Below are 24,756 nucleotides of genomic sequence, written 5' to 3'. Positions count from 1 at the left end.
AAAAAAAAGAGTGTTGTTTGGGGGGGGGGGGGGGGGTTGTCCTATCTTTCCTACATTTCAAGTAATCTGGACAGTTTTACAACATTTAAGCCTCATACTAAATAATTTTTTTTCCCATTCCTTGCTGAATTCATTGTTCATTTTAGTCAGTAGGGTAAATATTTGTTTGTTCAACCAGTACAAATTGTGTAATACATAATGAACAAATTTATACTACTGTTCAAAAGTGTGGAGTTTTAAGGTTTTTGAAAGAAGTCTCTTAGTGAGCAGGCTGCATTTATTTGATCACAAAATCAGTAAAAGAGAGAGGTGAATCTGAAATATCTGTCTCCTGTGCTGAATGCTTCGTAACATCTCATGCTCGATTTTGCCCTCCTCTTTCAAAGCACAAAGGTTAAAAGGTCAGAGTTGAACTCGCTCACCTCCATTTAGTAACTCAGAATGGTGACTGATAGTCAACGTGTTTACATATAAGAGACAAAAGCAGTTGGTTAGCACTGTAGGATGTAAATCTGAAAGAGTATCAAGGCTTTATATTGTTTTATGCATGTTTTTTGCACAATGTGACAGTACAATAGTAGTTTACAGCATGCATATGCTCAGCAAATGTGCTCAAGCACATGGTTTGGTCTTCAGCATGTAACAGCTGCATTTGTAAACAGATGCCAGCACTGGTAAACTTCAGCCACACACATTCCAGTGTCTCAGCCCCATCAATGGACACAGAGCCTTGAACACATGCTGCCTGCCAGCACATTGCTCAAAGGACCCAACACTGCTAAATATAGAGTCAGTGAGGGCTGCCTGCACTGTGCCTGTCGTTTCTGAAAGGTGTGTTGATGAAACAAGCTGACAGGCAAAATCATAGGTCAGCCACGCCATGCTTCTGCTTATTCAGTGATGACAGAAATAAGCTAAATAAGCTAAAATATAAATAAAAGTTTTGTTTGAAACCAGAAACCGCTATATTGAAGGTAAAAAGTGTATACTGTCCTGTGTTGGCTGAAAGTTGTTATTTGCAGTGGTCTCTCTCTCGCACTCTCTCTCTTGGTGATCCCACCAGCCCTGAGCTTCATGTTCAATACAATCACACTGCAAACTGCTGAGGGCAGCAGACACAAGGCTGCTCCATTTTGTTCACCAGACATTTTTAGTGTGTGTGTGTGTGTGTGCCGGGGGGAGGGCTATGAGGTTTAAAAGAGAGAGAGACCCATCATAATGTATTACAACAGGTGACTGTTCCCTCATATGCCATCAATTTGATTAGAAAGTAATTTGATAAAGCTTCTGACAAACCTTTAACCTGAGATACATATGTTTCAGTCTTCAGACTTTACCAGTCATAAATATATATTTAATCCACAATCCCTGTGTATAGCAAAAATATACAGAGAGCACTGCATTGTAAGACTATAAAGAGATGGATTTTGAATTAAATATATATAAATGTCAGCAAAGGTTAAATTTGGTAGGGTCAGTGCTATTTTGAGGTCTGTAAAAATGTTTTCAAATCTAATGATATATGCCTGGAGTTCTGCTTTGCTCTGCTGCCCTTTCACACCAGTAATGAAAGAGATTTAGCTTAAATGCTAACTGTTTGTGTGTGTGTGTGTATTTGAGTCTATGTGCTAAAACGTATCTTAAAATATTTGGGCAGTAGACCTTAACATGTAATGTTTAGATGTAATAATTAGATTGGTTTAGTAATAATTAGATTGATACTGCTAGCATTAGCACAAGCTCAGCTAACAAGTTTCAAGCATGTTTGTTGTGGTTAATATGTTTGAGTATCTGAACATGCTCACTAAACACACACACTATGGATTGAAATATATAATTAATGAATAATTCAGAGACTTGTGTTGGTTATGGCAAGTTTTCATCCTCTAGTAGGCTAATTGTTAGTAGTTTATGAGGTAGAAGAGCAGAGATGCCTTAAGTCTCATGTTTTTGTGGTTTCAGCGGAAAGAGCTTTGGACACAATGAACTTTGATGTGGTCAAAGGAAAGCCGATCAGAATCATGTGGTCACAAAGAGATCCGTCACTTAGGAAATCCGGGGTTGGAAACGTCTTCATCAAAAATCTGGACAAGTCCATTGACAACAAGGCCCTATACGACACCTTCTCTGCTTTCGGGAACATCCTGTCCTGCAAGGTGAGAAGTAGGAAGTGACTTTTAGATCTTTGGAAGCTGAAATTAATACATTATTTATTTATTTATGTATTTAATTTATATACTGGGCTGCCCTCCAAAGGCAAAACACAGTAACTACACATCTAGTCAAAACTAAGGTGAATGAATAATATTATTAATTTAATAAAATATTATTAATAGAAAAGTATGATATTTAATGATATTTAATGAATTATATTTCTTTTTTTCTCCTTCAGTCCCTCCTCAATTGTCTTTGAACGTACAGTTCTTGAAATGTCTGGAATCACAAACTGAATTGTGGTTCATTATTATAAATTTCCCCAGTTTCTGTTAATAAAGATTAAGTTAGGAAGGTTGAGAACCACTGTTTTAGATCTGGAATTTTAGAATATCTGGCTCTTGCCATGTTGTATAACTATTTTGATATACAACATTTATTTGTTTCTTAAAGGCAAATTGTGATTTTCTGTATCAATAGTGGCAACCAACAAACACATTTGCAAAAATAATGTTGTTCAGTCTGAAATAACAATTTGTTATTTTTTGCTCATGATATACAGTCACGGAGGAATGTGTTTCTATATTTAGTGTTTCTTTTTCCTTAATAGTTTATATATTCAAGCAATAAATCATGCATTAGAGTTTATTAACACATATTTTACACATCAGAGAAGCTGTGGTAGTTCAGCTATATAAGACAAACACTCTGTAATTTGATTCTTGATGCCATCTCAACAGGTGGTGTGTGACGAGAACGGATCTAAGGGTTACGCCTTTGTGCATTTTGAAACTCAGGACGCAGCCGACCGCGCCATTGAGAAGATGAATGGCATGTTGCTGAACGACCGCAAGGTGTGAGTGTCCAAGCAGGGTCATGTGACAGGAAGGAGGTCCATTGATTTGTTGATTGACAAAGACAGTGTGCAGTTGTCAGTCACTAATGTTACAGAGAAGAACTTTGGAAGAAAGTCTGTTGACCAATCAGTTTCAAAGGATCAGATTTATATACTCACCCTCATGTTTTTCCAAACCTGTATATCTTTCTTAATTTTGTGGAATGCAAAATAATTATTTTGAAAAATGTCTCTTTTTCGTCCGTAAAATTAAAGTTAGTGGGGTTCAGCATTAATTTGGACCCTTCTGACTTTTTTTTGTAAAATATATTCTACTAGTCTTCTAGCATTTTAGTGCTTATAAGTCGGTTTTGTCCCTGCTGCAGCTGTTTTGTGTCTGTGGTTGGTCTGCAGCTGTCGGTATTGCATTTCTGCATCAGTCACGTTTCTGTCTCCGATGTTTTTTGTAGGTTTGTGGGGCGTTTCAAGTCCAGGAAGGAGAGAGAAGCAGAGATGGGTGCCAAAGCCAAAGAATTCACCAATGTTTACATCAAGAACTTCGGCGAGGACATGGATGATCCGAGACTGAAGGAGCTCTTTGATAAATATGGTGAGTTTGAGAGTATAAATGGATGTAGTGGTGGTAGCCTTGTAGTCTTTTTATCTGAAGATTTTGTTTGTACCTGCAGGTAAAACACTGAGCGTAAAGGTCATGACTGACCCCACAGGGAAGTCTCGTGGATTTGGGTTCGTGAGCTACGAGAAGCATGAGGATGCTAACAAGGTGAATTTGTATTATGATTTGTTCATAATGCAAATCAGCTAAGAAGCTGATGCTCAAACATGTTTAAAAATAAGCATGGGCTAGATAGATAGATGGACTGACAGATAAACAAATGAAAAGACAGGTGATTTATTGTAATGATATTTCTGTCTCAGGCTGTGGAAGAGATGAATGGTACGGAGCTTAACGGTAAGATGGTGTTTGTTGGCCGGGCACAGAAAAAGATGGAGAGACAAGCAGAACTCAAGAGGAAGTTTGAACAGCTCAAACAGGAAAGAATCAGCAGATATCAGGTAATGAACTGCTGTGTTGTGTCTTTGTGTATGTGTGGTTGTGTTTTTAGTAAAAAAAAAACAATTTGTGTGTTTATTTGTGTTGACAGGGTGTAAACTTGTATATCAAGAATCTTGATGACACCATTGATGATGAGAAACTTCGCAAAGAGTTCTCTCCTTTCGGCTCCATCACCAGTGCCAAGGTGGGTCAAAGGGTGACTGTTTGCAGTCTATTTCTGTTTGAGCACTTTGGGCAAATTCCAAACAACATTTTTGCACCATTGAAGGGCACAGTGGGAAGGGGATGGTATTTGAAGGCCCTTTCCAAATGAAAGTGAGCGACCAAATTCCTTTTGATGAAGACCACAAGGCCATTAGAGAAGGGTACATGCGTAGGTCACTTCAAGGAAGAATTTTGTTCATCTTAAAGTATTTTTTGCTGTTTGTGATTACTTGATCCTGGGTGGCACATTCTAATGATTTATTTTAAATGTGTAATTTATGACAAGAAATATTCTTTACATATTTATATTTGTACAAATATTGTCATATTTGTTTGTTTTTAGTAGACGGTACAGTTGAAATCAATTTGAAGATACAAATAGGCTATATTTGATCCAGTGATACAGTATTCTGCTTTTGCAAGATTTCTATTTTTTATTTAACCTGATGGAAGGAGGTGAGATCTTATGCAATGTTTATCTTACTGTAGGTGATGCTGGAGGATGGCAGGTCCAAAGGTTTTGGCTTTGTGTGTTTCTCCTCACCTGAGGAGGCCACAAAGGCCGTGACAGAGATGAACGGCCGTATTGTGGGCTCCAAACCACTGTATGTAGCCCTGGCCCAACGCAAAGAAGAACGCAAAGCTCATCTGACCAACCAATACATGCAGCGTATCGCTGGCATGAGGGCCATGCCTGCCAACGCTATCATCAACCAGTTCCAGCCTGCCGGTGGTTACTTTATGCCAGCTGTGCCACAGGTGGGTGAGATCCAAAAGTCTTAGACAACATTGACAGTCTGGCATTTAAATCCAATTTATACCTGGAAACATACTATAGTTTATAAAATAGATAAATACAATTTAAAAATGTAATTTAGATATTTTCATTAGTTTTTACAAGACCTCACTGTATATTATGGAAGGCCATTTCCACCACATAAGAAAAAAAAAATTATCTTTGGTAAATTATAATTATGACATAGAAAGAAAAACTGATATACCCAGTCACAATTATGACAAGATAAAAAGTCAAAATTGTGAGATAAAAAGTATAATTATGACATAAAAAGTAAAGATTATGAGATACTAAGTCATAATTATGACATAAAGTCAAAATTGTGACTACGACATAATTATGAGATAGAAAGTCATATGGCCCAAAAAGTTGAAATTATGACATTGAAAGTTGTAATTATAATATACTAAGTCATAATTATGACAAAAGTAGAAATTTGATCTCATAATTTGATCTCATAATTATCACTTTTAGTCATACATTCAACTAGTGTCATAATGATGACTTGGTATAATTTTGACATTTTATCTCATAATTTCGACTTTCCATAAATATGACTTTTATGTCATAATGATAATTCACCAAAGCATAAGTTTCTTTTGTGGATGAAATGGACTTTCATAGTATATCAATAGTATATCAATAAATATAATAAATCAATAAATACTCAAAGGTTGGGAAGTAGTAAAAGGGTCCATTCAATTATTAATAAACTCTCAGATTATGTCTTTTGTTTCTTTCTAATGTATCACAGGCCCAGAACAGAACGACGTACTATGCACCAAACCAGCTCACCCAGATGCGTCCGAACCCTCGCTGGCAGCAGGGTGGCAGAGGTCAGGGTGGCTTCCAGGGCATGCCCAGCTCCTTGCGCCAGCCAGGGCCCCGTGCCAACATACGCCACCTGGCCCCCAGTGCTTCCACCCATGGCCCACGCGGGATCCCCACAGGTGCACAGAGAGTGGGTGAGAAAACCCACCCACTAATGACGCAATGCCCTGTTGTGACAAACTTTTACCTGTTTTCCAGACCCAGACACCTGAAATTTTCCACTATCATTTCAAGTTAGATTTCAAAGATTAGTATATTTGATAAATTATGTCAGAAAGATTATTATTCAGGTTTTAGTTTTTAGCAATAATAATGTGTATCTATTGGTTCTAGTTGACCTGATGATTATGGAATTCCATTGAAAACGCCACAAACTACACATTTATTGATTACAACAAGTGAGTTTGGGGATCATTCTGTCCTGACCATAGCTTTAATGTTATTTACTTTTTTCCACAACTAGGAGGAACTAGCCAACCAATGGTTCCCCGCCCGGGCATGGGGGTGATGACTCCACGTGCCATGCCCCCTTACAAGTATGCCACCGCCATACGAAACACTCAGCCTCAGGTCATGCAGCCCATTACTCTGCAACAGGTAATATACAGACATATACTGCACGTAAATAAAAACAACACCTTTGAATTAATTATTCTAGCCGTCCAGTTGTTCCGTTTCTGATATTATGGATTGTATATTTAATTCACTGATACATATTTAATTACAAAGGTATAGCGTGTCTATTTTTAGTTATAAACAGTAATAGAATACTTTCTTGTCATAAAACATGGCCATTTCAAGAACAGTCATATGGGAAAGGTTCAAAGATATGTTAGGGATCATGGTAAATGAATTGAGTAGAGTTGCACAATACGTAGGTACCATATTTGTTTTTTATTTAATAGTGTTGGCTGAAATTGGATATAGATCAGTCACAATTGAATATTTAATTGTGCATACTCATTCATTTAGATATTAAAGTTAATGTTTAAAAACTAATAATTTTCAGTATTTTATTTTTAATTTGTACATAATTTTTTTTAAAGAATTTTATCATTGGCAATTAATCAGTAAACATGAAAATGATTGACTTTTCAGAAGAGAATGTTAATATTGTGCACTGCTAGAATTAAGATATAGATCTGAAAAACCCAATCCAATTCTCATTTTGTGGTTTACTGTGTTCTGCAGACTCAGCCAGCTGTTCACGTGCAGGGTCAGGAGCCTCTCACTGCCTCCATGTTAGCTGCCGCTCCTCCTCAGGAACAGAAACAGATGCTTGGTGAGATGAGGAGGCTGTAAGCACATTCAGCCTTACTAAACATATTCTTACACCCCGAGGACATTTTTGCGCATTATAGTTTTATGTGATAGTTCACCCAAAAATTCTGTTCTTTGCTCACCCTCAAGTTGTTCAAAACCTGTATGAGTTTCTTTCTTCTGCTGAACCAAAAAGAAGATAATTTGAAGAATGTTGGTAAACGAAAAGTTGCTAGTCCCTGTTGACTTCCGTAGTATGAAAAAAAAATACTATGGAAGTCAACCGGAACTGGCAACTGTTTGGTTACCAACATTCTTCAAATTATCTTTTTTATGCTTCACAAAAGAAAGAGTCTTGCAGGCTTGGAACAACCTGAAGTTGAGTAAATGATGACAGAAGTTTTCAGAAAATTGTGGTGGACTATCCCTTTAATTACTTTCTTATTTTATTCTTCCCTGTAGCTATTTCTAGTTGTTTCTTGTCTGTCTTACACGTGCCTGTTCTGTTTTCCCTCAGGTGAGCGGTTGTTTCCTCTCATCCAGGCAATGCACCCCAGTCTAGCCGGGAAGATCACAGGAATGCTGCTAGAGATCGACAACTCTGAGCTGCTGCACATGCTGGAGTCCCATGAGTCTCTGCGCTCCAAGGTGACAGCCGTTAACGATGATAAAAGCCTCCAGTAACAGACACTAGCTCTGCTGATATATGCAATAATGGGAAAACGTCACAAGCTTTTAACAATGTAAAGCTTATTGACTGAACCAGGGACTTAATATTATGCGCTTATTTATTAGGATTTATGCATTGCCCAGCAGGGACTGTTCCTGAGATGTCATTTATAAATGACAATGGTGTTTTATCAGCTTATTAGAGGCATGAATCTCTGTGGTGAAGATGGTTTGGGGATTGCAGGACTGATGATTTATCTCTGTTGTCAGGTGGAGGAGGCTGTCGCAGTGCTTCAGGCTCATCAGGCCAAGAAAGATGCCACACAGAAAGTGGGAGTCACCACTGCGACTGTAGCCGCAATATCATGACGAGTAACTTTTCTTATTATCAGTAGTATTATAATTTCCATGCATGTTGTTAGGCTATTTACCTGAATGTTTGAAATTATTATGAAAATTGTTTTCTGCAGGGGGAAGCTGAAAGGCTGAAGAGAGATCACCACTGTCTGCTGTCGTCTGGTGGCAACCAATAAGAACACAAAAAAAAACCAAGAAAAAAAAAAGAAAAACACAAAATGATACTTAAACATAAAGAATAAAATTTTGTTGCAGGGCTTACGTTTTTAACTCTGTAATGATTTTTATCACCTAAAGTTAATTTTACAAAGAGGCAGTTCTGTGAGGGAAGAGCCTCTGTATTGTGGCCAGGACTGACTTTTTCTATGAGGAACTGGAAAACTTGGTTCTTCAGTGAGCTGTGTGTTTGCTGCTTTGATTGGACCTCACTTGTCCCGTGACAATAACCCGAGTGGTGTGGCACTCTAAATAAAGGGATGACTATTTAAAATGAAATATATTGTCTTCTTCTTCTTCTTTTTATAGCAAAGACAAAGCGCATGTTACAGACACTTTTTATCCAAATCGACTTGCAGTACAGGAACAGTCCTTTTATAGGTTACATTTTCTGCTCAAGGGCCCAATAGCAGACGTGTTAATAACATCCAATTTCACCTTTAACTTGGACTTGGACTTGGACTAGTCTTATGACTAAAGCCATTTAGCATCCTCTGAAAGATGTCTGTATCAAAGCTCCATAAAAGTACATACATATACAGCTATCATATTCATACCTGTCAACCCAACCCCACCAACCCCCCGCCCTGCCCCTTTCCCATATTTTAGTACCCAAATGTTGACAGGTATGTATTTAATAGGTCTATTATTATCACATAAATCATGAACACGCTACATGTAAAGACAGTCCTATAAGTAATAACATATAGAAAATATAGATTTTAACATATTGTTACGTAAAATAAAATAAAAATCTATTTGGTGGTTTCTCACTGTTTAAAACAGCAACTAGAAATGAAACAAATTTAACTTTTTTGTTAATTGGAATTTCAGTTTGTTTTACATAGCTATCCAAGCTGTAACTAGCTAGCTAACTAACTAGCTATCTATCTAAATAAATAATTAACAATACAACTGTGAATCCATAACTGAACAATGGACATTTCTGTGATGTTATTTGTCCTCCGCATCACTAGAGGGCGACACACCATTTCGAGGTGAAGAAGAAGACAGTCAAGAGTCAAAGGATACAAGCAAGATGGCGGTGAGTAAACGCGTTCTTTATGTTGGTAAGAAAAACAGCAAAATTATAAATCAAAATAATAATCGCTTCGCTATCACAGCGCTATAATTTCATCCCACAATCACATGCATGTTAGTGATGCGGTTCCGGTTATCATCTGTAGCCGGGAAAGCAGCAGAAGATGAAACGTGAGCTTGAATTGAACGTTTAGTGCGTTGAATATGAAATATTATAACAAGTCAAATATACGGTCTTGTTTTTCCTCAGGTGGTCTTGCGGAGGAGGTGGACGAGAAAGTGTTGCACGCTGCGTTCATTCTCTTCGGTGAGAGATATTCAGATATCACAGATATTCAGATCCCGTTAGATTATGAGACGGGTGACAAACACAAATATTCACAAAATACACTCTTATACTTACAACTCAAACACCTACGTTATACACATAACGCATGTTATGTCTGACTCTTTCCGTCCACAGAGAAGCACAGGGGCTTTGCATTCCTCGAGTTTGAACTGGCAGAGGTGAGTACCTACTAAATTCCTCCTTAAATAGCATATATCATCGACTCAAATTAAAACGAGAATGCGTTGCTCCTCATTATGTTAGCTCACTATAGTTTGCACAAACCACCATTGCATGACTGGTATGTTTGCAGCTATAATAAAATATACATTTTGTTAAATGTCTCTGCTTTTTTCTCCAGGTTGCAGCAGCTGCCATTGATAACATGGTGAGTTACTGAACCACTGACTTCTGTGGTCTCATAAAAACCAACACAGTCAGAATGTGCACCGCAAGAGTCCAGATTAATGTCTGTTTGGTTTTGTGTTCTGCAGAATGAGTCGGAGCTGTTTGGCAGAACCATCAGGGTGAACATCGCCAAACCCATGAGAATTAAAGAGGGCTCCTCTCGGCCAGGTGAGGGGTTTTTGGTTTCAATAGGGTGCATGATAAATCTCCTGATTGTTTTTCTTTTACTCGCACTGATAATGCTGTGTTAACCCATTACTTGCATGTCTATGAAATATAAATGTGGTTTTCATTGCTGCTATGCTCATAGTGTGGTCAGAAGAGGACTGGCTGAAGAAGTTCTCAGGGAAGACTGTTTTTTTGGAAGATTGTTTCATTGTTTATCCGCAACAGCCTTTGAGAACTCAATATTTAATAAGGATCAATAAGTATTTTTGTTGAAGTCAAAACTAAATGAAGCCTGGTCTCTTATGTTTTTTGGCTGTGTGCTCATAGGTCTGCTGTCGATGGCAAACTCTGGTCCCGATACTAACGGCTCGCAGTTCTTCGTCGCTGTTGATAAGACAGACTGGCTGGATGGCAAACATGTGGTGTTCGGAGAGCTCATAGAGGGCATGGATGTACTCCGGGCCATGGAGGTGAGTTGCAGACTGAGGGAGATTACGGCTGTTTTACACTATTGTTCAAAAGGTTGTTTTGAAAAAAGTCTCTTATGCTCACTAAGGCTGCATTTATTTGATATTAATATTGTGAAATATCGTTTACAATTGAACTGTTGTCTATTTTAATATATTTAAAATGTAACATTTTATTCCTATGACGACAAAGCTGAATTTTCAAGCAGCCATTACTCCAGTCTTTAGTGTCACATTGTCTTTCAGAAATCTTGACAGTATGCTTATTTGCTGTTCAAGAAACATTTATTTTTATCAAAGTTTAAAACGGTTATGGATATTTTTTATGATTTTTTGATAAATAGAAAGTCAAAACGAAAAGTATTTGAAATGAAAATCTTTTGATGCATTATAAAACTCTTTGCTGTTATATTTGATGCATTTTTTCTGAATAAAATTATTCTGGTTGCTTTTTTGTCCTGTTTTCTAATGGCTTTGTGTCTATACTGTTTCCTCGGGCTCAGGCATCAAAAGATGGCAAAACCAAACAGAAAGTCATAATTTCCAACTGTGGAGAGTTTGTGTGAATTCAACATACTGTGTGTGTGTGAGAGAGAGAGTGAGTGAGTGAGTGTTTTTTTTGTAGTACTTTGTAAATATCCAAATAAAACTTTTATACATTTTTTCTGTTATTTAGTGGCCTGTATATAAGTTGTCATTTCAAGTGAACAATAATACTATAACAATGTTTCATTTTCGAGTCTTCTAGACATATATTTGTTGGATTTAAGTGTGAACCTCTGCAATTGGGCAAAAGTTTAGGAAGTTTCATTTCTTAAGTGTATAATGTGTTACTGACTCCATCCTCTAGATGGCATCAGTGCTGCAGGGAAACCTCTGAAGCTAGGTCACAAACTACAGAACAGATATTCTGCCAAAAGAGCAGTGCTCATTGAATGAAATCAGATCTCTCTACAAAGAACATTTCCTTCCAATTATTGATAGCATGATGGTTCAGTGCCGATTAGGAGTTACTTTTTTTCCCTCCCCAGTCTGCATGGTACCCTTGAGTCAGACACTTAACCTCAGGTCACTTAATGCTCTCCACAAAGATTAATTAAACATGTTCTGCTTCCTCAGATCATATCGCTGTAAAACAAACTGTAAAACAGCTCAAATAACGAACCAGGAAACCATAATATCTTTTATTGTAAACACAGAAACATTAGTTTGTGAGATGTTAAACTGACATGGAGCCACTGAAAAAGTGAAGCCATTAAGCCATTTGTTTTAAAAGCATAATAGGTTTATACACATCAGCAACCCAGCAAGCAATGCCCCGATCACACACCCCCATACGACCAGTGACAGACACTTTCATCTGAATGTATGAAGAGTTTTCCAATTATCAGACTATTTTAAAACATCTAAAAAAAACCAGACAAATGTAGTTACCATTTAAATACAAAGGGAACCACTGCAAATTTGGAAGGGATTTATGATTAATTCATCAGTTCGGCCAGGTGAGGGGTTTTTGGTTTCAATAGGGTGCATGATAAATCTCCTGATTGTTTTTCTTTTACTCGCACTGATAATGCTGTGTTAACCCATTACTTGCATGTCTATGAAATATAAATGTGGTTTTCATTGCTGCTATGCTCATAGTGTGGTCAGAAGAGGACTGGCTGAAGAAGTTCTCAGGGAAGACTGTTTTTTTGGAAGATTGTTTCATTGTTTATCCGCAACAGCCTTTGAGAACTCAATATTTAATAAGGATCAATAAGTATTTTTGTTGAAGTCAAAACTAAATGAAGCCTGGTCTCTTATGTTTTTTGGCTGTGTGCTCATAGGTCTGCTGTCGATGGCAAACTCTGGTCCCGATACTAACGGCTCGCAGTTCTTCGTCGCTGTTGATAAGACAGACTGGCTGGATGGCAAACATGTGGTGTTCGGAGAGCTCATAGAGGGCATGGATGTACTCCGGGCCATGGAGGTGAGTTGCAGACTGAGGGAGATTACGGCTGTTTTACACTATTGTTCAAAAGGTTGTTTTGAAAAAAGTCTCTTATGCTCACTAAGGCTGCATTTATTTGATATTAATATTGTGAAATATCGTTTACAATTGAACTGTTGTCTATTTTAATATATTTAAAATGTAACATTTTATTCCTATGACGACAAAGCTGAATTTTCAAGCAGCCATTACTCCAGTCTTTAGTGTCACATTGTCTTTCAGAAATCTTGACAGTATGCTTATTTGCTGTTCAAGAAACATTTATTTTTATCAAAGTTTAAAACGGATTTTTTATTTTTTTATGATTTTTTGATAAATAGAAAGTCAAAACGAAAAGTATTTGAAATGAAAATCTTTTGATGCATTCTTTGCTGTTTTGCTGTTATATTTGATGCATTTTTTCTGAATAAAATTATTCTGGTTGCTTTTTTGTCCTGTTTTCTAATGGCTTTGTGTCTATACTGTTTCCTCGGGCTCAGGCATCAAAAGATGGCAAAACCAAACAGAAAGTCATAATTTCCAACTGTGGAGAGTTTGTGTGAATTCAACATACTGTGTGTGTGTGAGAGAGAGAGTGAGTGAGTGAGTGTTTTTTTTGTAGTACTTTGTAAATATCCAAATAAAACTTTTATACATTTTTTCTGTTATTTAGTGGCCTGTATATAAGTTGTCATTTCAAGTGAACAATAATACTATAACAATGTTTCATTTTCGAGTCTTCTAGACATATATTTGTTGGATTTAAGTGTGAACCTCTGCAATTGGGCAAAAGTTTAGGAAGTTTCATTTCTTAAGTGTATAATGTGTTACTGACTCCATCCTCTAGATGGCATCAGTGCTGCAGGGAAACCTCTGAAGCTAGGTCACAAACTACAGAACAGATATTCTGCCAAAAGAGCAGTGCTCATTGAATTGAAATCGGATCTCTCTACAAAGAACATTTCATTCCAATTATTGATAGCATGATGGTTCAGTGCCGATTAGGAGTTACTTTTTTCCCCTCCCCAGTCTGCATGGTACCCTTGAGTCAGACACTTAACCTCAGGTCACTTAATGCTCTCCACAAAGATTAATTAAACATGTTCTGCTTCCTCAGATCATATCGCTGTAAAACAAACTGTAAAACAGCTAAAATAACGAACCAGGAAACCATAATATCTTTTATTGTAAACACAGAAACATTAGTTTGTGAGATGTTAAACTGACATGGAGCCACTGAAAAAGTGAAGCCATTAAGCCATTTGTTTTAAAAGCATAATAGGTTTATACACATCAGCAACCCAGCAAGCAATGCCCCGATCACACACCCCCATACGACCAGTGACAGACACTTTCATCTGAATGTTTGAAGAGTTTTCCAATTATCAGACTATTTTAAAACATCTAAAAAAAAACCAGACAAATGTAGTTACCATTTAAATACAAAGGGAACCACTGCAAATTTGGAAGGGATTTATGATTAATTCATCAGTCAATTAATTTTTGAATGTTGTTTACTGGAATTGTGTTGTCAAGCTTCATTAAAAGTGATGAAAGCACATGGGGTTAATTCAAAAAGATAAGAAAACATTCACATTCAAGTTCATAATCATACCAACCTTCATATTTAAATTCCATTAAGTTTATTTCAACAGAATTACAATAAAGAAACATTTAGAAAATCCACATCCTCAAACTATTAATCATCTCACATCCTCTATCAATTGAGAAATGTCTAGGGGAATACTGAAGCGTGAACAATGATATCTCAGTAAAATATTCCCGGACAATAAATATCATAGGGTGTCTACACAGAATGCAACATCCAAGTTATAAATTACATATAATGCCTCATTTCATGCCATAGACACAATATGAATGTTTTGTGTTGAGTGAACTTGTCTGTTTTTTTTTTGATGGGTTCAGCTTAAATTCATAAGACGACAACACCAAGACAGTATTTTCTCTATCTGTTGAAGATCACAGATGTCTGAGAATCTGAAGTGTTTATTATGGATAAATGTTATTGTATTGTACTGTAATTATAGTCTTCATTAACAAGAGATGTAACAGTTTGATCTTAAATCCTAAAACATTGATGAATGATAAATTTTGCAAACAAACAATGCATTGCTCATGAGAATGCAATTTAAATTAATTTTTGTCTGCCTGTAAAATATCAACTTTTATCTTTGGCAATGGTTCAGAAACAAGGAACAGAAACTTTTTTTTGCCTTCTGGACTTTCCCCAATGAAAGTGCTAAAATCTCTCCCAAAAGGGTTTCAGAGCTAGTGAGCCGCTGAGTGTGCTGTCATAGAAATGCACTGGTTTGAACTTTACATCGGTGTGATCCAGTAATATCTTGAGTAGCAGCAGTTACAGAGGTCAAGTGCTTTGTGCTCTTAATGTTTCCCTAATGTTACTCTAATATTAGCAAAGGTTATGGCTTCTCCTTCAGCTGCTTCAGAACATTTATTGAGCCCTGCTGTATCAAAGTTCTAGAATTGAGAGCTATTTTTTTTGCAGGCTTTTCTATGTGGTTGAAAATATTTGATCATTTTTACTTCAAAATCTATTTTCATAGAATCTGTTGCTAGGAAACAGGGTCACATTATTACATTATGTGCTTCAATTGTTCATTTGTGCTCTTAATTGCCATTTTAAGGCTACTTCACACAACACCGACAGAGACGTTTGTTGAGTTAGTGGGATCAATGTGTTTACCCCTTTTGCAGTCTGTTCGAGTTGGTCAGAGTTTGTGTTTAGAAACTAAAGTTTTATTGTGTTAGTCGGGTCATGGAATTGCTGTTGGTCAGGGTTGTCGGTGCAGTACAAACCAGCCTTTATACAAATTCATTTGTAGTTTTTTTTGCAAATTCCAGCAGCAAAGTTGAGCCTAAATTACTATCCGATACAAAGTGCACAAAACAAATGAAGAGACTGCACAAATGACCTATAAATGTATGACTTTCTTCATCTCCTAAAGTTGAATAGTGGTGCTGTGATTTTAAGGCGCCAAACATACATTTGTTTTACATGTTTTTCTTACCATGCAAAGAAACACATTCCACTTTCAAGCACTGCGTGCTGGCTTCTTGAACTTCTCTGGAGATAATGTTTAATCTATAAATATTGACCAGGCATTCTCTTTCACCAGGTCTGGAGCGACTCTGAAGGGTCATCAAAGAGATGAAATATCCTACTCATGCGATTCTTCCACCTCTCTCAGGCAAGCTGAGAACGAAGGGGAATAAGATCCCTTTGGCCTCCACAGGTGCTTTCAGAGACTCGTCTTTGAATCGACCTCCATCCTCTTCTACAATGAACTGAAGAGTCTGAGATTTATTCACACAGTAGATGCAATTATCGATGACAGCGCATCGAAACGGCAATGTGCTGCCCTGCTGCTGGGAGGCGCAGTCATGCCACATCTTCACGATGGTGTTGTATTTAAAGACGCTGATGCCCTGTTCACGGTTTACATCAAATCGGTAGATGAAGCTCTTGAGAGCCACCATGTCTGTGGACTTTTTCCTGCTGTTGTTGTATGGACACTCTTGCCATTCATCTCTTTTGGGGTCATATTTGAGCAACCTATAGAACAGAGACCCTCCCGAGACGTACAGCTCACCGTTACATGTAGTGGCTTCATGAGCTACCGCAAATGCTCCTTTGGGTAGAGGAGCCACTGGCGTCCAGCGGTCCATTCGAGGGTCGTACTTCTCCACCGTGAAAAGACATTCACCGCCAATGGCGTATAAGTTCCCGTCCATGGAGACGAGTTTGAGTTGCGATCGTGCTTGATTCATGGATCGGACTTCGCTCCAGCGGTCTGTGATGGGATTGTAGCAGAACACTTTGTCCAAGACTTTGCTTTTCTCCCCAGTTCCCCTGATCCCGCCGGCCACAAACAAGTAGTTGTACATGGTACAGATACCGCAGCCTCTGGTGTTGATGTCTTCTGGCATGACGGTCAGCGTGTGCCAGTCCTTACTGCTCTTATTGTAGTAGTAGATCATGTGATTGTCCTCAAAAGACGTGATGGAGAGAGGACTCTGGGGACGGCTGCTGTTTCTGCTGGGCGGTCTACTTCCTACACGCTCAAATACATCATTGATTTCTGCCACCATCAGACACTGGCGGTTCTCCATTCGTTTGCGCAGTATGAGGTCTCTCTCTGAGCCCGTGAGGCGCCCGTAGACTGCCGGATCTCTCAGAACCTGAAGAAAGTTGTCACTCATGAATCGATAGGCGGTTTCTTTCAATTCATTTAAGCGCTGCTTTTTGGCGATCGTTAGGATTTCATAGCAGTTCTCTGGCGTGATCTGTGTGGATATGGTGTCGATAGCAGCTTGTACCGCACAGGGCATCTGCAGGATCTTTGCTCCTGTGATGACATCCATAATATTGTCTTTGCTTACGTTCATCTGGGAGGAGTAAACATAATCTACAAGCACCGATAAGGTCTTGTAGCTCATTCCTTTTACCTTCAGGATGTCTCGAGAGAGCCTAGCCTTAAAATAATCACTTTTCTCAGCTAATACTAATTTGTGTGCTTGTATTTTCTGTCCGCCCACCTCTATGACTAAATTCGGCTCTTCCTTTGCAGACAGAGCTTCTCTTACTGCAGATCCAGTTGGCTTTAGCCCTTGGCTCGATTCCAGCCTAGTCTGTCCAAACAGTGTTCTGTAGCGGGTCTGATCTGCTCCTTCAGAGGAACTTATAAAGCTTCCTAGGGTTTTTTCAAGTGACCTTGTTTCTTGAGAGCTTGAATAGGAATTATTTCTGTCCTTTGATGTGGAGGAGACATTTTTAAGGTCAAACTGACTCCGAACCACCTCACCATCTTTTAGGACATTGGATAATTCGTCAATTTCCTTCTTGTTCTCTGCTCTGAAGCACAGAGAGGGTGCCAAACTGGAAGCTACCTTTGTACCATTTGTTTCTTCTCTAATGTTTCCTTGACTTGAGGCTTCACTCATATTTCTCAAACTAAGGTCCAGATGTTGTGCTCTAGACGAGTCCAGAGGCTGTATGTGCTCTTGAAATCCACTGTCACTGGAGACAGCATCTTGTGCGTATTCTGCACCTGTTACAGCGCCGTTGTTTCCCAAACTCCTGTTGTCAGTTAAACCTCCTGATTCGGACGTATCCCATGTACCCGGTAGACCCTGCAGTATTTCCACGCTCGGGATGCCTGTTTTCCCCAAAGCCGGGACATTGTTATTGTTCCCTTCACCTGGGATAGGCGATTCTGGAGAGTCAGGGTTTGCCGCGTGAAATATAACGTCTGCTTGTACTGTGAACATGTTTCTGTCTTGCAGAGTGTTGCTCATCTTTCTGTAGTTGTGGTACACCTTATGTCACTCATTTAGTGCTTTCAGAGCAACTCAGAAATGTTTCCTTTCCCAGCAGTAGACCTAAAACAATCCCAGTGAGCCTGAGGAATTATTGGGGTAATGATCTTTCAGAGACAACATTGGTGTGTCCTAGCTGGACAGGTTTGCTGTTTGTTCCATCAGTGTCCATTTCATCCAGGTAAACAACAAAAATAAACATATATCAAGAGAAGATCCTTTGTCCTCAGTGTTCACAGCACTGGGGCCAAACCTTCCGAGAAAAGAAGACAAAGTGATTCATCCATATAATTACACTCATATTACATATTACAAATTTCTTGTAGGCCTAATCGAAATGATTAGAAAGTTAATGTTAAAAATATAATTAAAACACATTCTAACGTGAACTAATAGCAAGTGGTGCTCTTATGGGCAAAAAGCTTTCAACAATGCAAATAATCTGTCTGCTGCAGTGACAGTATAATATAGATCATGAACATCACATAATGAGTTGCTGTACCCCTCACTGATCTAAACACTGAAATGCTCCATTTAAGTCACTCTAATGCGCACTGCTTGCCAACCTACTGACACAGCATTATGGATTAAATCTTAAAGAGATCGCGAAACGGCACCTTTAGTTAATGTTCTGTCATTATAGTTGTTAAATTACCAATTTAAATAGATCTAAAAACAAATGTACAGCGGACGGGAGACAGAGAGGTATATATTAATAACGCTGAGGAAAAGAGGAGGCGTTTTCAGACAGATAAAGTAACATTCGTCTTTGAAATAATAATACTGAATATAATCTAAATTATTCAATAGACCCGGTAACGTTACTTACACGTTAAACGGCGGAATTTCTTTGCGCAATTCCTCACACAAAGCAGTCTTATGTAAGTCAGTGACTGTAGATCTAAATACATCGCGCTGCAGGGAATCCACGCATTATTAGTCTGCGAGGGCTGAGTTTTCCCAAATTCAGACCACTTAACCATTCACAGGAACGTACTGTCCATCCCATATTGTAATAAAACGGCAGTTCGATGAGAACTTTTCTTCCTCCTCATCCTCGACCAACTGTATGCGTCTGAAAGCCTCGACAGGAGAATCGGCGTCCACAAAATGTCATTATCTCAATGAAAAGAATAAAACGAAATATATTCCACAAAGCGACCCTGTGCTCCGGATTTCATCGACATCGCGTCTCTGCCCTCGGAGTGATTTTCAGTATTTTTTTATTTGATTGTAGGCTGAGGTAGTTATTGGTCCAAACCACACCCCCGTTTGTGTTCACCCTCTTCACATTAGAGCTGCTGATCAAATCCGCGGTTAAGCGCGCGGCGCGACGCGACGTTCCTGCACACTCGACGCGAGGCGCCGCCAAATGAAGGATGTTGCGCAACGGGAACTCCCAAGAGCAGAGCATTTCAACGTTTATTGAATAAAAATACTAAATGTTGTGCTGAAGCACTTTATTATTCTTCAATAAAACGAGGTAGTGATTTTCTAAAGCACAGCAAACTGGCTCAATCCGTGAAGAACACTGAATATATTTGATATTGTTGACAAAATACAACATGAAACGAAAAATACATGTCTATATATATATATATATACACACACACACACACACACATCCACTCTATAAAAAGCTCACAAATGTCAGAAAAATTTAATTTCAGGTTTTACTCAAAGGAGAGAAAAGCAAAGCTTGAAAAATGGTCAAGAACAGCATGACTTCATCTGGCCTTCTCAAATGTGGTGAAGTTTTATGAGCACATTAAGGAAGCCCATTACTCTCCATCTTGATATTATGGGCTGCACCGGTCTTCAAGAGAGTTACTAGGGTAACCACTCCATTTCAGAGAGCAACAAATCAGAGTTGAAACGGTCTGTCAGCCTGACTGCACATGGTCAGACTGAGATGACACTATTAGCCCTCTAAATACACACATCAGCTGTTCTCAGTCTGAGGGGACTCACAAAGATCCCTGAGCCCACAAAGACTGAAAGCATTGCATATATTAGTGTGGCATCCTGTGAGGGAGGGAGGGAAGGCCTCCTGCAGAACAACTAGATCTCACCCTAGTGCTAGTGCTTTTATAGCACCGAGGACTTTGTAACTCAAACTTCAGAAGTTTTGTCCACTAAATTATGACAGGCAGATATCAGATCAAAACCAAAGATTCTTGCAAATACTGAGAGATCAGCTATTTTCTTTATCTTAAAAACTCTAATTACAATAATTATAAGAACTATTACTTGGCATTTTGCAAATGGATTATTTTAGGGCACCAATAGTGCTTGATTCTCTGTCTTGATGTGTAAAAAAATCGGTTCAAATGTTATCTGCATTTATATAAATATTAATATTATCACTCAGTGTGTAGATCCAAGTGTGAATATCAAAACATCCAATAATACCAACCATCATCATAAAGGGATCATAAATACTACCCTTTTAATTTCCCTTTTAGGCAGACACCTTGCAAAATGAATATTTCAAGACAAATTCCTCTCAAACACAATCACACTGGAAACACAAAGGAAAAAAAACTACACATTTCAATTTTTCTTAAATTAAGTTTCTTTCCTTTCTTCCATCCATGCCCATGTCAATTTTACCGTAAATCAGTGTTGCTGTTGGTAACCTCAAATGTGATTTTCTTCTTGGGACATTCCCTTATGTATGAGCTGGCAGTTATAGTCTATCAAAAGGAAAAAGAAACTAAAAAGGGACCGAAAATAAAAAGGGCCAGTTGAAAAAAACTAATTCACACGTTTATCTATCACACTTGCACAGATATACAAAGAACGCTGGTTAAAACAATGGTATATATTTGTTAATATACAAGTCAGAAATACATATCACAATGTGTCATTATAAAGCTTTTTCCATACCTTTAAATATTGATAAGCATTAACTTTAAATTAGAATTATGGAGGAATGCTATTTTTCTTGAACTTGTAACATAGGACACCAACTTCACTTTAGGACCCAAACAGAATCTCTGGCCCGCCAGAGAATCCCATACAAGTCATTCAGTCACAGGTTGTAGCTGATCACAGAGGCCAATCTAAAGGTCATATACCTCAGATGGGCCCAGATTCAACCAACGTTTTAGGATTTCTTTTACAAGAACAACCATTCCTTGAAACAAACATTTTGAGATTTCCTTTCATGAAATGTTCTTTAAAGAAAAACAACTGAAATTAAATGATGAGCTGAACAGATGCAGGTACTGAAAGCATGTTTAAAATGTGACAAACGATAGAAACATTTCTGCTGTTTGCTAGTTGGCTAGATGTTCTGTTACTTTTTTTTTGTTGTTGTTGCTTTTTTTGTGAAATGTAATTATGTAGCAGTTAAAAATGTTATATTACCACAATTAGACCTGAATATTATCACACTGCAGTGGTACTCACATTTTCACAAATGCACTTTTTAATTCGGGTGAAAGTGGTAAAACACTATGCATGACCGAGTACTTGGTAGTTCAGCTCATTCCTGGAACACATTCTTTTTTTCCCCCTTCATTCATTAATCTTTTCCCCCCTGTCAGCCCATGACTGAATGCAAGGTCAGTCTAAGGAACTGCTCTCTCTGACGTGCAGTGGCCTATAATGAAGACGTACAGTAAAAGCATCATTAGATGAGTAAAAGAAAAGAGCGATGGATACTGGTGTTTGTGCAGCTGCATCCAAACTAAAACCTGATCCTCACCATTCTCTGAATACCTCCATCTTTTTCTCTCACAGGCTGGGCAGTGGTATTTGCCACACCATAATAGTGGACACCATCTCCTCGTGCTTAGACTGTTTTGTTTTTCTGTTGATTCTGCGGTGTCCCAGTCCTCCAGACACCACCAACAATGAGCTCACATTTACTTTCTCAGTCTGCTTGGCCTTCTGGAAGTGCGCCGGCTCGTTCAGCAGGTCGTATATCGCCCCGTCCTCTGAGCCGTGCTCCAAAGAGCCCTGAGACAGAGCCAGAGACCCACATGAGGAGGACAGGGAGTCCTGGAGAACTGGAGCATGTGAGGGAGAGCTGGTACTGCTGCACCCCACCCCAGAGCAGCTCTCGTCCAGTTGGGTTCCCTCCACCTCGGGGGCCCCAGGCTGGCACTGGCTGGGTGTGCTGGAGGTGAGAGTTGCCATGGTTGCTTGGGAGACATTACACACTGCTGTTGCCATCGTGAGGAACTTGACTGGGCCATGGTGAGCATGAAAAGAGACCATTCCTCGACCTGGGGCAAGACAATGAGGGAGATGAATGACATTAAAAAGTTTGCTCAAGCATAAAATAAAGAGATAAAACACACACAAATGTTAGAACACAATAATGAAATATATAAGGGTAGTAAAATATAACCCATCAAAACAAAATATAAATTTTAGTATAATTACTAAAAAACCTTTTTCAAATGTAAATATTAAACATAAAATCAGACGTCATTAAGTGTTATTTTTGTTTTATTTATATATACACTTTTATATACTTATTGGTCCCACTTTATATATTAAGTGGCCTTAACTATTATGTACTTACATCAAAAATAAGTATACTGTACTTATTGTGTTCATATTGTATTGCAAAACACTTTTGCTGCTATTGATGTGGAATACGGGTTAGGTTAGGTTAAGTTGTAAGGAATGAGTCAACCGTGTAATTACAAATGTAATTACATGCAGGTATTTAAAAAAATATATAAGTACAATGTAAAAACATGCATGTACACAATAAGTGCATTGTTCCAAATGATTAATTTAAATGTAAGTGTATAGTAGTTAAGGCCACTTAAAGTGGGACCTATATATAATGTATATAAAAGTAAATATATAATAAAATTACATCTAATTTTTTTTTTCATTTTTAACATCAATTTCAAGTTTTTTTTTTTTAAAGTTACAAATTTAAATGTTAAAAAGTTAAAAATTTTCATCTAATATTAAATTTTATTTAATCAGCTTTTATTCAGCTTTACTTTGTAGTTTTATTTAACAATAATAGTCACTGACTGTTGTGGCTTTTGTGTGGTTTGTTCCTGAACTTCTGCTGAGTTGCAGTATTTGAAAGTGCTACAGACTTAAAATTACCCACAGGGCACTGGGCAGCAAACAAACCTCTGCCCTTAGCACAATTCCACAGTAAGCATTAAAAACTTGTCAAGAACCCACCTGTGACTTTTGGGATGCCCTGCAGTCTGGGCACGGACAGGGCCACAGTGACCCCAAGATTGGTCCCCACCAACAGCAGTCCGTGACACACTAACAGACTGCTCACAGAGACTCTCTGCTGTCCTGAAATGGAACAATTAATTTGATTTAAATACTTGCACTGCAAACTAAATCAGAAAAACACATACTATAAAACACTTGTGGCAAGCACTCATGACTAAAGGTACTTGGTGAAACATTCAGCCAGTGGAATAATAACATCATCCACACATGCTAGGCTGTGTGGGTAGGAACTCGACAGCATGTGTGGGTAGGTTACTATGGGGATGATGCTGAACAGCAGTTGGTTTCCAAAGAAACCTGACACGATGCGCACTTACAAATGCGAGGGAGGCCTCATTAGAAAGAAAAGAATGCCAAATGTTCAGATATTTGGTTAAACAAACAACTCTAAATTTGTACATCATGTACTGTACATTAAGTGAAATAATTTTAATGAAAATAAAATTCTAAATGAGCTACTGAAGTCCACAGTTCTATGAATGATATTAAATCGATTTTAAAATGACTGTCATGTTGGTGATTAAATAAAATCATAAGCAATTGTCATTGTCATTTTTGACCCATTATTGGTAAGGAACATGCTATAAATTGACACTGTGAAGAATATATAAACAAACACCATAAAAAACAACACACGAAAAAAGCACATTTAGAAATGGTAAGGAACGTTGCATTTAATAATAATAATAATAATAAAACAGTTATTTTTACTCAAAGTATATTACTGCATCAATTAAAAAAAATAATAAAATAATACAGAATATAAACTTTAGGAAACTGTTGTAAGAACTATGAAGTTAAGAAAAACAATGGGAGGGTTAAAGGATTTTATGCACTAGACTTTTCAGAGACTTTTACCTAAATGCAATAACAATGGGTTTATAGTTTATTAGTGTGACTAAAAAGTAGTATGTCATCGGGCCAGAGCTGTTCTTTGGTCACTTATCACACATGAGCAAACAGAACTGCTGGTAAAAAGGAACTACACTGACTGAAAAAACACCCTCCAAACACCCGATTGGTCAGGACCAGACTGCAAGTTTGAAGTATGAGAGAACAATATCCTATTCAGCTGTTCCTTAGTGCTCACTGACTCGTTAGGAAAGGGTTTGCTCATATTTCTGAACATCATAGATCATTTCATTAGTCATGGAAACTCTAATCGAGGACTATTGCTAAACAAATGAGGACTGAGTTTGCAAAAGCATCTGCACAGTTTTGAAGTGTTTTACTACAAGTCCTGTAGACTAAATTAGTAGACCAAATCTGTCACAAAGAAACTAAATTAAGTTTTAAATGGCCACTTTATCAACAACTGTTCAGTCCTCTTTATACACTTTTTAAATATGTTTTATCTGTTACTCTGCATAAGTTATTGTGAAATT

General features: G+C 37.9%; 4 protein-coding genes across 8 annotated transcripts in view; 2 read left to right on the top strand and 2 right to left on the bottom strand.

Annotated features, from left to right (window-relative positions):
* Nucleotides 1–8,393, top strand: part of pabpc4 (poly(A) binding protein, cytoplasmic 4 (inducible form)) — an 11,648-nt gene extending 3,255 nt beyond the window's left edge. Inside the window, exons 2-14 of one of the 4 annotated variants that reach the window (XM_016269879.1) lie at nt 1,963–2,156; nt 2,895–3,010; nt 3,460–3,599; nt 3,679–3,773; nt 3,929–4,066; nt 4,156–4,251; nt 4,761–5,030; nt 5,822–6,017; nt 6,365–6,495; nt 7,090–7,180; nt 7,676–7,806; nt 8,098–8,199; nt 8,298–8,393. In XM_016269879.1, coding sequence (XP_016125365.1) covers nt 1,963–2,156; nt 2,895–3,010; nt 3,460–3,599; nt 3,679–3,773; nt 3,929–4,066; nt 4,156–4,251; nt 4,761–5,030; nt 5,822–6,017; nt 6,365–6,495; nt 7,090–7,180; nt 7,676–7,806; nt 8,098–8,196 — 1,697 coding nt within the window. In that variant the 3' untranslated portion in view covers nt 8,197–8,199; nt 8,298–8,393. Of the gene's footprint in view, nt 1–1,962; nt 2,157–2,894; nt 3,011–3,459; nt 3,600–3,678; nt 3,774–3,928; nt 4,067–4,155; nt 4,252–4,760; nt 5,031–5,821; nt 6,033–6,361; nt 6,496–7,089; nt 7,181–7,675; nt 7,807–8,097; nt 8,200–8,297 lie in introns of all 4 variants that reach the window. The other 3 variants (XM_016269878.1, XM_016269877.1, XM_016269876.1) reach the window with 3 other exon arrangements.
* Nucleotides 8,394–9,380: 987 nt separating this feature from the next.
* LOC107583596 (peptidyl-prolyl cis-trans isomerase E-like) lies at nt 9,381–11,419 on the top strand. Of its 2 annotated transcripts, XM_016269874.1 has the most exons (8): nt 9,430–9,470; nt 9,588–9,612; nt 9,692–9,802; nt 9,905–9,948; nt 10,131–10,157; nt 10,264–10,345; nt 10,673–10,815; nt 11,310–11,419. In XM_016269874.1, the coding sequence occupies exons 1-8, from the start codon at nt 9,465–9,467 to the stop codon at nt 11,376–11,378; spliced, it is 507 nt and encodes a 168-aa protein (XP_016125360.1). In that variant the 5' UTR covers nt 9,430–9,464; the 3' UTR covers nt 11,379–11,419. The 2 variants fall into 2 exon arrangements, with proteins under 2 accessions (XP_016125361.1, XP_016125360.1); XM_016269875.1 differs by lacking the exons at nt 9,588–9,612; nt 10,673–10,815; nt 11,310–11,419 and adding an exon at nt 10,488–10,656 and having other exon boundaries at nt 9,381–9,470.
* Nucleotides 11,420–13,939: 2,520 nt separating this feature from the next.
* Nucleotides 13,940–19,498, bottom strand: LOC107583595 (kelch repeat and BTB domain-containing protein 11-like). Its single transcript, XM_016269873.1, has 2 exons — nt 18,972–19,498; nt 13,940–18,395 (listed from the first exon to the last, which is right to left on the bottom strand). Exon 2 carries the CDS (start codon nt 18,119–18,121, stop codon nt 15,989–15,991), a length of 2,133 nt encoding a protein of 710 aa, XP_016125359.1. The 5' UTR covers nt 18,122–18,395; nt 18,972–19,498; the 3' UTR covers nt 13,940–15,988.
* A 1,453-nt stretch (nt 19,499–20,951) lies between these two features.
* Nucleotides 20,952–23,523, bottom strand: LOC107583664 (rho guanine nucleotide exchange factor 10-like). Its single transcript, XM_016269947.1, has 4 exons — nt 23,520–23,523; nt 23,309–23,431; nt 21,855–22,377; nt 20,952–21,749 (listed from the first exon to the last, which is right to left on the bottom strand). The coding sequence occupies exons 1-3, from the start codon at nt 23,521–23,523 to the stop codon at nt 21,884–21,886; spliced, it is 621 nt and encodes a 206-aa protein (XP_016125433.1). The 3' UTR covers nt 20,952–21,749; nt 21,855–21,883.
* Nucleotides 23,524–24,756: the final 1,233 nt, after the last annotated feature.

The sequence above is a fragment of the Sinocyclocheilus grahami genome, unplaced genomic scaffold, assembly GCF_001515645.1.
Source record: "Sinocyclocheilus grahami isolate Dianchi unplaced genomic scaffold, SAMN03320097.WGS_v1.1 scaffold54.1, whole genome shotgun sequence".
In the NCBI taxonomy this organism is placed as follows: Eukaryota; Metazoa; Chordata; class Actinopteri; order Cypriniformes; family Cyprinidae; genus Sinocyclocheilus; species Sinocyclocheilus grahami.
This window is presented reverse-complemented; position numbering and strand designations above follow the sequence as displayed.

What these genes read in the sequence shown, in the direction of transcription:
- LOC107583664 (XM_016269947.1), bottom strand. An exon ending in GGGCATCCCAAAAGTCACAG is followed by an intron (nt 22,378 to 23,308) that starts GTGGGTTCTTGA and finishes GTCTTGCCCCAG; the next exon opens with GTCGAGGAATGGTCTCTTTT.
- LOC107583596 (XM_016269874.1), top strand. An exon ending in CCCGTTAGATTATGAGACGG is followed by an intron (nt 9,803 to 9,904) that starts GTGACAAACACA and finishes TTCCGTCCACAG; the next exon opens with AGAAGCACAGGGGCTTTGCA. An exon ending in CAGCTGCCATTGATAACATG is followed by an intron (nt 10,158 to 10,263) that starts GTGAGTTACTGA and finishes TGTGTTCTGCAG; the next exon opens with AATGAGTCGGAGCTGTTTGG.
- LOC107583595 (XM_016269873.1), bottom strand. Translation starts at nt 18,121, where the DNA reads ATGAGCAACACTCTGCAAGACAGAAACATGTTCACAGTACAAGCAGAC.